Source organism: Pogona vitticeps, chromosome 6 (assembly GCF_051106095.1).
Source record: "Pogona vitticeps strain Pit_001003342236 chromosome 6, PviZW2.1, whole genome shotgun sequence".
Classification (NCBI taxonomy): Eukaryota; Metazoa; Chordata; class Lepidosauria; order Squamata; family Agamidae; genus Pogona; species Pogona vitticeps.
The window spans coordinates 14521098-14533696 of NC_135788.1; the positions used below are offsets into that span (position 1 = coordinate 14521098).

General features: G+C 41.9%; 1 protein-coding gene across 11 annotated transcripts in view; it reads left to right on the forward strand.

Annotated features, from left to right (window-relative positions):
- The window catches only part of PARD3 (par-3 family cell polarity regulator), a 578687-nt gene that overhangs the window by 342895 nt on the left and 223193 nt on the right, over positions 1-12599 (forward strand). For 7 of the 11 annotated variants that reach the window (XM_073002940.2, XM_078378538.1, XM_073002942.2 and 4 more), the window contains 2 exons: positions 779-907; positions 9147-9185. In XM_073002940.2, coding sequence (XP_072859041.2) covers positions 779-907; positions 9147-9185 — 168 coding nt within the window. The remainder of the gene's footprint in view (positions 1-778; positions 908-9146; positions 9186-12599) is intronic. The other 4 variants (XM_073002941.2, XM_078378541.1, XM_073002945.2 and 1 more) reach the window with 1 other exon arrangement.

Here is a 12599-nt window from a genome sequence, read left to right on the forward strand (position 1 = left end):
GATTTTCGCACAGCTGATCGGTGGTTTCAAAATGGCCACCGGGTAAAAAAAAATGGCCGCCCGCTGCTTTCTGGGATGGATTCCTCACTACACGGGCAGCGAAAATGGCCGCCCTATGGAGGATCTTCGCTGGACGGTGAGTTTCAAGCCCATAGCAACGCATTAATCGGGATTTAATGCGTTCCTATGAGCTTTAAAAATCGCTTTATGATGTTTTCATTCTACACCAATTTCACTGGAACAAATTAACATCGTAATGCGAGGCACCACTGTAGATTTATATTTACAGCTGCAGAAGCACCCACTAATGTATTTGTCCCACAAGAGTAATTCATTTGAAGTGCAACTCGATCTTGTTCAGCGGTGAGGGCACAATTTAAAGCAGTGATCAAAAGTGCTGGACTCATATAGGACCAACCTTACTTAAAAGTCAGAAGTCAGTTTGACTCTCTTCCAGCTAAGGTGCATAGAATTGCTGCCTGAAACACAGCCAAAGATTTTTGCTCATACAAAATGTGTCACCTGGTACCAAGGTTCCCTCTAAGGTGAACAAGTGCGCGTGGCTCCACCTCCTCCATCCACTCACAGCAATCCTTTCCAACTCCTTCGGTCCACATCATGACTGAACCCTGCACCGGGGCGTAGTCACACCTGAGGGATGAAGCCCCACCCAGTGGGGCTGAAAATTAGAGGGAGCGTTGCCTGGTACAGGCTTGCAGTTCTACTGATCTGCTTCATTAGTAGACATCCGAATTTAATTTTTTTTTCTCTGTTATAGGTAAATGGAATGGATTTAACAGGGAAAACCCAAGAAGAAGTTGTCTCCCTGCTAAGGAGCACCAAGATGGGAGGGACAGTAAACCTTCTGATTTTCCGCCAAGAAGAAACATTCCATCCAAGGGAATTGGTATGTATTCTTTTCTTTTTCTTCACTTTTAAAGCAGCGGAAGCATTTTTAAAAGATGCCATTTGCAGTTATGTATGTCCAGGAGTGGAGCAAAGCAACAATGAATGTATATTGTGTTTCCTATGGATGCTTTGTATTAGTTGTAGTCTGTTTGGATTTCCACATTAATGTGTGAATTAATATTTTTAAGTTATGGGTGAAAGCAAATGGTAGTTTTTTGTGTGAACTTTACTTTTGTGCTTACAAACAACTGGCTAATTTTCTGGTGTCCCCCCTGCCCGGCACATATCTCCCTGTTCTAAAGCTTGCTGTTTTTTTCTTCTTCCATATATTCTTCCTTCCTCTCTGTTACACACAAGCACCCAAAAAACAATTTAAATTAACTCAGAACAGCATGTAAGAGTGCTATGGTTTGGAAAAGAGGAATTTGTAAGGGCAAAATTGTTGGGATTTTTTTTAACGTAATAGGTATCCCCATGTGGCAGAGACACCCTGCCGTCATTAATTTAGCAAGGTGATTCGGAGAATGCGTGCTATCTAATTTAACTGGAATGAAAACATACATTGTATTTATACTGACTGTTCTACAAAGTGCTCATACATAGTTTCACAGGGATTGCACAGGGTGGGTTTTGGTAGTAAAAGGTAGATTGAAGATGCAGCTGTTGATGAAGCTATCAGATCAGACCATCACACATCATATACCAAATGAATATAATCCATGGCTTTATGTATTGATGCCACTAAAGTTCTTGTTTGGTGCCTAGGGATTCAGATGAATCAGTCTCATAACTCTTATCTGTCATTCAAATCAAGCAGCATTTCCCTTCCAAGTTCTTCTTACTATCACAGCACAAAATAAATGCATCCATCGTTCTCTGGTGCCATGAATATGGGGATAGGAGCTTGCTCTTTCATGGCATGTGATGATCATACCCCGAAACACTGCAGTCACACCTCTTGAGTCGTTAGGGAAGGAGGAATTGAAGCCTCTCAGAAGGATCAATGAAGGATAATACAGGAGCTCATAAAGCCAAGAAATGGAGTGATCGATCACATGGCCACGTAGAAGAGATTTTGGACTCCCATCACTTTTTTGCTCTCTAGTACTCATTTCCTTTTTTACATGTTTCTGTGGTTTGGCTCCTTGGCTGGATAGACAGATAAACAGAAAGATGATAAAATACTAGATATATTTTCCCATATTTAAAAATGTTCAGTTCAGTCATCCATTTCTGTCCTGCTTCTTACATTGTTTAGTAATAAGACCCAATGTAGTCGAGAGTATAGAAAGTAAATGGGCATGATCATTATTTATCGTAACATGGCAACTGTGAAGCTGATAGAATAAAGTGTTTTGTATATTTCTTGTGCCATAAAAAAGTGGTGTCAAGAACTCTAAATGCATAAGGAAAAACTACTCTCAGGGCTACAGCTCTCAGTATTCCCTAGCCATTTTTGCTCATGTTTTGTTGCTTGAGGAATTCTGAGAGTTAGAGTCTGAAATAGTAGCTTTTTCATTCAAGCTGTGGAATTCTGTAGTTGCAAACAGAGTCAAACACTTAGCACAATTCTCCTCAGATTGGAAGATTTCATCTTGTAGTTTCGGAACAAGCTTCTGTGTATTTCAAGAAGCCAACATGGAGGAACATAGGAAAGCTGTCATGTTAAATGGACCACGTATTTGACAGACTGCTGATCTATGTCATTTTGGTCAAGAAAAGGACATTATTCAGACTTGCACCTGTTACTTGCCTATAACTGGGGTGTGTGTGTGTGTGTGTGTGTGTGTGTGTCTGTCTGTCTGTCTGTCTGTCTGTCTGTCTGTCTGTTCTGCATAGGGCTGAAAACCTATTAACAAATTTTTATTATGATTGTTCCCATAAATGCTGTTTAATTAACCCGAGTGATAACCCCACAATGCCAAGCCACAACTTCACAGGTTTATCAGTGTGTTGCTCCATCTATTGTGTAGGGAAAAAAAGAAAAAGTAATCAGAATTGGAAATACACCATCCATATTTCAGATAACTAAGTGTGGCTAGTAAGAATATAAGAGGAAATACATTGCGTTCATATTCTAGAATTCTTACTATTATTCAAAAACAGCTCTTATTCTTCTGGTAAGGATAAATCAATAAAGGAGCAATTCTTTCTCTTATCCAAATTAGCTCATCAGTAACTCATAGAAAATGTATCAGCAAATATCTCACGAAATAGATCTCTAGTCCTTGTGTTCAACTTGAGTATTTATTGGCTTTGAAATATAAAAGCCAGTTCTTTTCAAATTAGGCAGTCTTTCCCTCCCTCTCTTTCCATGGGATTTTCCTACCTCACCTAAAGTGAAATGCAGATTGCAAAAGTAAGTCTTGTCCATTAAAATAAAAAGATAGGGTTCTAGACACAGAAAGCTTGGTGAGGTCATTCTGTAATAAGAAGAATTCCTAGATAATGTGCGATGCTTCATGTGTGATGTTTTGTTTATATGGTTTAGTAAGTATCTGATGGGAGGAGATACGTGAGGATCATGGAATGTTGGTAGGAATGATTCCAGTTGGCTGGGAGAGACACGAGATAAGGAGGGGAGTGGTTTGAGGATGGAATCTTGAGTCTAGATATGTTGGCTAATCTTCGAATCCAAGTCCTGAGTCGTGAGTCTTTGGTCCTGAGTCCAAAGCCTTGAGTTCAAGTTTGAGTGAAGGGCCTTCCTTCCTGCCCCTGCTCCCGCCACTGCCACACTATCCTCAGAGGCAGCAGGCCCATCTTCCTTTCCAGGAGCCAGCCTATCAGCAGTGGTGGCAGCAGGAGCAGGTGGGGATCTCAACAGCAAGTCACAACTTGCAGGTCTTCATCTCTGCTATAGAGAGCAGATTGGTAGGGAGAAATTGGGAGTCAGGGTCATTTTGGAGTGTAGGGTCTAAGAGAATGGTCAGAGAGATCAGTCTCAGAGACAGACTGAGGGGAGAGAAGAAGTAATGGAGAGAGTGGAGGATTGTACTGGATGAAGGTAAAGCTTAGGAATTAGCAACATTCGAACACTTATTTTAATAAAATGTTATCTGTTCTACAATGAGTGGAACTTTTATTTGTTCTATTCAATCTGAGTGTTGATGAGCTCAATACCTGCCAGTTGGCTGTGTGGAGACGGCATGTTTGCTCGAGTGAAGGGACAAATATACACACACGTAAGGGCAACTGAACGTTTGTGGCAGTGGAAATAGGAAGAGAGAAACTCAGTGAAGATTATTAAAGAAAACAGATTTATTCCTGTGGTGATTTAAAGAGACCGTTACCTAAGTAGTCAAGTAAAAAAGACAAAAGAAGGTTGGACATCAGCATCACAGAGAAATGTGACGTTATGCTTTACCCTGGATCCTATAGAGCAGAGCTCATCAGGAGAAGGAATGGGGGATGCATTCTATCTAGACTAGCCAAGGACATCTTCATCTCTCATGCAGAAGCTCTGCTAGGTTGGCCACTGGACTTTATTTCAACACTTGGGATGGGATTGGATGTGTCCTCCAATCCCTGATGGTGGGAGGCCAGTTCAGGATAAACAATATGTGTTTGGAACAAATCGTTGGACTCTTCCACGGAAGGAAAAGGCTAAAGCATTCAATGATGGTTCCTCTCCAGCACCTACAACCTGAATACCTTATTCTAGTTTAGTGGTTCCTAATCTTGGGTAACCCAGATGTTCTTGGACTACAATTTCCAGAAGCCTTCACCACCAGCTGTTTTTGTCTGGGATTTCTGGTAGTTGCAGTCCAAGACACCTGAGTTACTCAAGGTTGGGAACTACTGCTCTAGATAATGGTAAGGCAGAACTGTAATTGGCTATTTTTGTACCTTGGGCTTTTCTGCTGTGTTGGCTAAGCTTGGGTCTCATGAGATTCACATATACATTCTTGCTCCACATTGAGCCTACCTGCGTTAGGCTTCCTTCTACCTGGGGAGTTGGAGGGGGCCTGGAGGCAGTGTATATGTTTTGGCAGGCAAATTTGTGGCATTCTAACATCAAATATTGATTACTGGATTTATGCCCTCTAAATTTAAGCACCCTTGGGCCAAACTCCCATTGCCCTAGTTAGAGATCTGATGGTAGGGCTGACTGTAGTTTTCTGATGATTTCCCTGAATAGGGATGTGCTTATATGTTGGGCATTGGGAAAAGTGTGTGTGTGTGTGTTTGTGTGTGTGTGTGTGTGTGTGTGTGTGTGTGTGTGTGTGTGTGTAAAACACCTCTCTTTAATTTTAAACAAACAAAGAAACAAACAAATGCCTCGATAGTATAGTAATTAACTTGGAACAGGTTGTTTATGCTTAAGCTACGTACTTCTTAGAAGCTGTTGACCCAAGTTGTGGATTTTATATCAGGATGATAGCAGGGTGGTTTGAGTTAATAAATGCAGGCAAATTTCCAGACTCCCATTTCAGTCCCTGCAGTGGACTGAAGTTTTCCCTTCTTGCATAGACATTTTGCCAACCTGCAGCTGTGTTCATTTAGACTCAAGTGGCCAATATTTTCTAGGAGGTCATGTGAAAGCTGCATTATTTTCGCTTAAGATCCAGGATTAGGAAATGATTGGCAAGTTTGACTATATGTGTTTTGTTGTGCCAAAAAAAATGAAATCTTTCCCCATTTGTTTTTGAGGAAAGAAAGAAGTCTTGGCTCTGTGGTCTGCCTTTGCCGACTGCAGTGGTTCTAGCAAGTTATTCCCCCTTGGAAAAGCCTTGGTCGCCTTTGATTGTGTGCTGGAGATTAATTAAAATTGCCCATCTCATTGGAGAGTTGTTGTGTTAGGTCTGAAGCGCATTAGCATTGCCTGGTTGGCAAGAACAATGGAGATGCTAAGTGCTGTGAGTGTGCTTGTGTATGTGCAAATGTGAGGGATAAAAATGTTAAGAAAAGATATGCCAGGCTTGTTGTAAGATCCACTCGGTTGTCACCCAACATACATTTTTTTTTAAAAATGCAATTAAATTTCTCAAAGCCAACTAAGCTGGAATTCTTTTCTTAACTGTTTAGAACCATATTGTCTTGAGACCAGCCATGTTGTAGTATCTGAAATAGACAAAGAGAAGGCAGAACATCCGTTAGGTGAAAGGATGGCAAGGGATGAACTAACTGAAAATTGAACTATAGTTTCAAAAATTAGAAGCTGACAGCACCCTCCAGGAATATAGTTCCTTTAAAACTCTGTGCCAAAGCAATTAGACTTGCAGAAGAAGTCTGTGTTTACCTCCTGTGATCAGCCACAAAACAAAAGCAAGCCAATTGGCAACATGTGAAGGTGAGGCAAACCTCAGCTAGGATAAACAGGCATCTTTTACTTTCTCAGGTAGCTCAGCTTCTAATGAAGTACAGTGGTGCCTCGAATAGTGAGTGCCTCTATTAACGGAAAAACCGAATAGCGATGTGGTTTTCGGGGCATTTTTTCACTTTGAATAGCAATTTTTCCTATGGGCGATTATCGAATAGCGATCTTCCCCCCCCCCATTGAGATGCATTGAATAGGTTTCAATGCATTTCAACTGGGGAACCGGGGTTCGTGTTCGCTATTTTTAAAGGGTTTAAAGTTAAAGTTTCCTGTTTGAAATGTTTGAGATCGTAAAGTGCACTGAATAAACCCTTCGTTAACCCAATTTGACCTTGTTCTGACTCTTTTTTAATTTGTTGTTGATTCCCCCCCCCCATTGAGATGCACTGAATAGGTTTCAGTGTATTTCAATTGGGGAACCGCGTTTTGAATAGCGAGGTTTCCTATGGAGATTTTCCATTAACGACAGCAATTCATTCCAATTGGAACAGATTAGCCAGCTTTCAATGCATTTCAATGGGAAACTGCGTTTTGAATAGCGAAGAAATCCAATAGCGATGTTTTTTGCGGAACTCATTAACATCGCTATTCGAGGCACCACTGTGACTTGTTTGACTCTCAGAAGTCGGCTAGAACAGTGGTTCTTAACCTTTGTTACTTGGATACTTTTGATCTGCAACTCCCAGAAACCCCAGTCAGGACAGCTGGTGGTGAAGGCTTCTGGGAGTTGCAGTCCAAAACTCCTGAGTAACCCAAGGTTACGAACCAGTGGGCTAGAACGGAAGTGAACTGATGAAGAGGGAAATAGATACGGGCAGCCTGAGAGCTGCTTAGTTTTCAACAGTAATTGGAGAATGCCCCAGCCTCCTTGGGATAAGCCATTATGTGTGAAAGGGAAGAGCCACCAAGAAAAATAAGTGTCTTTTCAAATTGCTCATATTTGCCTAGTGGATTTGAGAAAACCCTGGCTGGATGTTATGGACCATGTTATGGATGCTCTCCTGCCCCTCCCTAAAACCTGCACCACTTGGGCTTGACCATGTATTTTCCTTAAGAAAGAAGGGACAATGTCCGTTTCTTCCTTTCCCAAAGTCTGATAAACAATAACAGAAAGAGTAGGTTTTACTGAGCATGCTGGTTGTATCCTTTCCGTTCTCTAACTTGCTCAGTTTTAAAGCTGCCTCCCCCCATTTAAAGCTTAAGGACAGTCTGTGTATACTTTTCTCCTCTTTGGCAGGAAGAAGGGAGAAAGGGAGCTTGCCACAGAGACTGGTAGTGGAAGGCTTTTACTCCTGTCTAGTTCTGCTTCAGCTGCCACTGCTGTTGCAGTCACCTGCAGGAGCTGGGTGTGCAGTGCTTCACCAGGCTGAATTAATGCTTAGAGCCAGCGAAAACCTCAGGAGGTGTAGCATTTCATTTCACACTGGAAGCCGGCCAGTGACAATACTTTGAGCACAATTACACTGTTAGTCTTTAGCCTAGGATTAGTTGCCTGGGATTAGACTCAGTAATAAAGCCGAACCCTGACATTGAGGGACTATGGCAGTGATGGCTAACCTTTTTGGGCCCGAGTGCCCAAACTGGAGGGGGGGCAACAAACAAACCAGCAGGTGGTGGGCCACAGTGGTGGAAGCAGAAGCGGCAGGGACGGAAGCATCTTGGGCACAGAGGTGCCTCCAGACTCCACTCCAGATCCACCTCCAGTTGGGCTCAGCCCTGCCAGCGCCAGGTGCTCTGGATCCTGGCCTGCCACCTGTCGTGGCACTAGCATCCGTGGCTGCAGCCACCTCGTCAGGTTTGGCTGCCGGGGGTAGCGATCCCGCGACTTATGATTTGTGTGCCCGCAGAGAGGGCTCTGCGGGCCAGCTATGGCAGGCGTGCCATAGGTTCACCATCACTGGACTATGGCATCTCACTGGACATTTATCTCACTGGTCCGTGAGTTGGTGTACACCGGCGGTCCCCAACCTTGAGCCTCCAGATGTTCTTGGACTTCAACTCCCAGAAATCCCGGCCAGCAGAGGTGGTGGTGAAGGCTTCTGGGAGCTGTAGTCCAAGAACATCTGGAGGCCCAAGGTTGGAAACCACTGGTGTACACCCCTTTGTGATAGTTCTGGGCCGAGCTACTTGTTACACTTAATGGTTCCTAATCCAGGATTTAATGTGTGCTGTGCAGTTTTGCTTTCTGTTTTATTAAGTGAGGCACAGAGAAATCAGTGGAGGAGCTGGAGCTTCCTTCTCAAAAACAAAAACCACACATAAAATTGGCATTGCTGGATATTCCTTGCCATGTGGGGTGGGAGAATTAATCTCCTCCCCCTTCATGCTGCAAATTTCCTTCTGCGGTTTTTGAAAGGATATTGGGAAGTGAAACCGCACTCTGCCCATGAAGCACTATGTAGCTTCTCCTCAAGTAAAGTCGAATACACCAGTTCCCTTGTTTTACAGAAATGCTGTTATGGCACAAATAATAAAGCTAATAGGTTTGATTCACATTATCAGTGGTCCAGAGTCTCAGACACTTTGTGCTGTGCAAGGATGGGATTGTTATTGAAGAAAACTTTTTTGCATCAACTAAAATAGCCACTTCATTAGAGCAGTACAGAGTATTTTCAGGACACAGCCTTAGAGGGAGGAAGGAATACTAGATTACTCTCGTTCTAGCTGTAAATAACTGGCTTCTGCTCCTATGACCACTTAGCTAGTACTGTAAAATATCATGCAGGTTTGGGAGTTTTCTTCTTCTTTATAATGTTTTTCGGGTCCTGCAGGTTGTGTTCTTCAAAACTGGCAAAATGTTTCTCGTTCACAGTATCACCTGCAAATCTTAGTTCTATCAAACAATTTGCTTGTCCTACTCTTGAGTGAGTGAATGTCTTTTCCAGCCTTGTTCTTATTTTAATTTCTTTCCCACTTTTAGAATACTGAACAAACCCAGTCACAAATTCCAAAGGAAACGGTAAGAGTTTTGTCTTTGATGTGTTAAGAACGGTGGCAATGGTTTTTTAAAATTGATAATACTGGACTGCTCCACCAAAAAGCATGTTTTGCATTCACTTAACATTCACTGTAGAGGCTGCAGGGGGCTCTCTCCAGCCTTAAATTGCATCTCATGTCATTTCTTACAGTTTACTCTACCTATTCTTTACCAGACAGGAGGAATTATTGTTTGTTCACCCAACTGGGGTGCCCAAACTGACAAACAAATTGATTTTCAGAAAAAGGTACATGATTTGGTTGCTAGAAATTAAGATAGCTTTTAAGACTAAGCTTCAGATGACAGCAAAGAGTTCTCACATTGTTCCCTTCCCTGAAATGTTGGGTGTCATTTCTTGCTAAAAGCCATCTTTAAAACAGCTGCAATGTTGTTTAAGAGATAATCTCAGATTCGTCTCAGAGATGTAAGCCTCAGTAAGGTGCGGTGCAAACTCTTCAGAGCATTATTTAAATGCTCCTGATTAGAGAAAATTAGAAACTGTATATTATATAAGCAATTTAAAGTATGGAAGATTGTTTATTTGGTTTTTACTGTTAGAAGTGAATCATCATATGAATCAGTGCTTTACAATGCAGTTCTGCTTTCTTTCCATAATATCTTTCCTAATAGCTTCATCTTGTATAAAGCTTCATCCAACAAGATGCCTGTTTTCTCTTCCAAGTTTTAAAGCAGTATCTCAAAGCATTTCTTCATAGATAGATATCTTAGACAACGGTCCCCTTTAGAATGATTTTAAAGTAAAAGTACTTGGGCAAAAATCTGAGCATTGGCCAGTTCTTTTTCATGAGTCCCGCAAGGCAAGTTAAACAAATAGGGGTTGTAAAAATAAGGGCAATCATGTAGAAAGAAGCAGGTCTGGGGAAAGTCATTTTGCTGTCTGAGGTGGAAACAAAATCCATGTCACAGTGCATGATATCTGAAGCCAACCAGATTTCTTTGGCACATGAATCAGAAAGTCCTGCATCTCCTAGAATCATAGAATAATTGAGTTGGAAGAGGTCTGTAAAGCCATTGAGTCCAACCCCCTGCTCAGTGCAAGAATACAAATCAAAGGTTATATGCCGGGTGGTTGTCTAAATTTCTCTTGAATGCTTCCAACATTGGAGCACTCAACATCACTCTTAATTAATTGGTTCCATTGTCTTCCTGATATTCAGCTGAAATCTGGCTTCCTGTAACTTGAGCCCATTATTATGTGACCTGCACTCTAGGATGATCAAGAACCGACCCTGCCTTTCTTCAGACATTTTTTCCCCAAGTATTTGGAGTGTGATCCTATCTCTCCTCAGTCTTCTTTCCTCAAGGCTAAACATGCCCAGTCCTTTTAAGTCTTTCCTCATAGGGCTTGGATTCCAATCCTGCTCTTTCCCTGGCAGTAAAGGTATAGTAATAATAAATTAAATTATCAACAGTGTTTTGCTTTCAGGAAAAAACAAAACGAGCTGCCGTCCTTGCCTCCAGAGTCTGCAAGGCCTGAACCAGGGCTGCATTAACTTTAATGCAAATTACACAGAAAAACGTCAGGCCCGGCCAAATTGAAACTCCTGCTACATAGCTATTCTAGGATTTCTCTCTGGTGAATTTTGTAATTTTATCCACACAAGCTAGGCTCCTTTTAACTATAATGTTCAAATTATATATTTCTAATGATTTGCACATGTGGGGTTTAGGTATGGTTTATGTATCTGGCTGAGGGGGCCACAGTTTGGAAGTTCAATGTCTCCACGGAACATTCCAGAAGACCCAGCCTGTGTGGCTGTGGGTAAAACAGCCTGTCCCAGGGTGTGCCCAGAAGAAAGGAATCTTAAACTAATTCTGAGTAGTCTCTACCTAGAAAACCCTGGAAAGGAGTCACTATGTCAACATTGACTTGTTTTGCACACAAATTGATACTAGAAATGTACCAGCAGTTTGAAAAAACATGTTTTAGCAGCATTTAGATGGTTATCGTTGTTTCTTATTTTTATTTGTTTGGGATGACAAATGTTTCTCTTAGTCCACACACAAAGAAAAGAGCACGTGGTGTGTTCTTTTGTTTTCATTTCCAGGTAGGTGTTTTTTCTCTCCTTCAGAGCCGGTATTGCTTGGTGGGTTGGAGCTCCTGGTTGCAGAACCAGGAGGTGGGATTTTGAATTTGCACTCTGGCTCCAAGGAGAAGGGCCAGCCAAGATCACTCAGGGCCTCTGTGTCTGATGGGGTTACATGCCTTAGCACCTGCAAGTGACATGGTGCCGGGGTTACACCAAGAGGAGGACCTCGTAAGGCACTTCTGTGTACTTTATATCTAGAAGACTCTGGGGAGATGACCAGATGGTGGATCAATGGCACTTACTTACTTACTTACTTACTTACTTACTTACTTACTTACTTACTTACTTACTTACTTACTTACTTACTTACTTACTTACTTACTTACTTTTAAATTTTATTTTATTTCTTCCTTGTTAATCTTTACTGGATATGGGCATGTTTTCAGCAAAAATACAATGCATTGGACTTGTTGTGTAGCATTCCATGAACTACCATATTTTTGGTGTATAAGACTATACTTTAGAATAAAAATTGAGGGTTGTCTTATACACGGAAGTAACCTGAGGAGAGAACAAACACAAGTGGAGGGAAAATCAGGGATCAAAGCGATCCTGCAGTGTACACTTGCTAAGCCCCACTTAGATTTCTTAATTTGGGGTTAGAAAAGTGGGGGCCGTCTTATACATGTGGGCGTCTTATACATGGAAAAATATGGTAGCTTGTTTGCTTTCTCCTTTCTGCTTGGTTCTGTATTATTCCCCCTTTAGCTCTCTTGTCTCTGATTGCCAGACCCTTCACTTTCCTCGCATTTGCAGCTTTGGCTTCATTTCTCTCTCTCCCCCCCCCCATTTCCTTCCACCAGGTTTGTGGTCTCTCTTGTGCTATTAGCGTGAGTTCAGCTAGAGTTGTTGTCACGGGGCTGACAGCGGAAGGAAGCAAACCTAAGATAGTAGCAATAAGGATGTTGGGAGAATCGCAGGAGATTGGCGAATCACTAAAACAAAATTAGGTTCTTCCAGCTTTGAAGCACAAGCTATCACAAATATTTGCAGTTGGAGACAAAAGTGGCTGTTTCTGAGGATGCCAAAATGACTAGCTAGAAGGAACCATTCCCCTTGCAATTTTACCGTGAACTTTTTCAAGCAATCATTCCTCTACCACTATCGAAATGATAAACTCACAATTGTTACTGACTTTCTGTGCTGTGTTTATAGGCTTTTACTCCTGGAAGAGCCTGCATTGCAAGGCAATAATCATTTCCCCAATACTCAGGCTTGCCATAGCAGATGTTATAGTGAAGGCTTTGTGGGTTGTGACAGCGTGACTACCAAGGGCAAATATTGG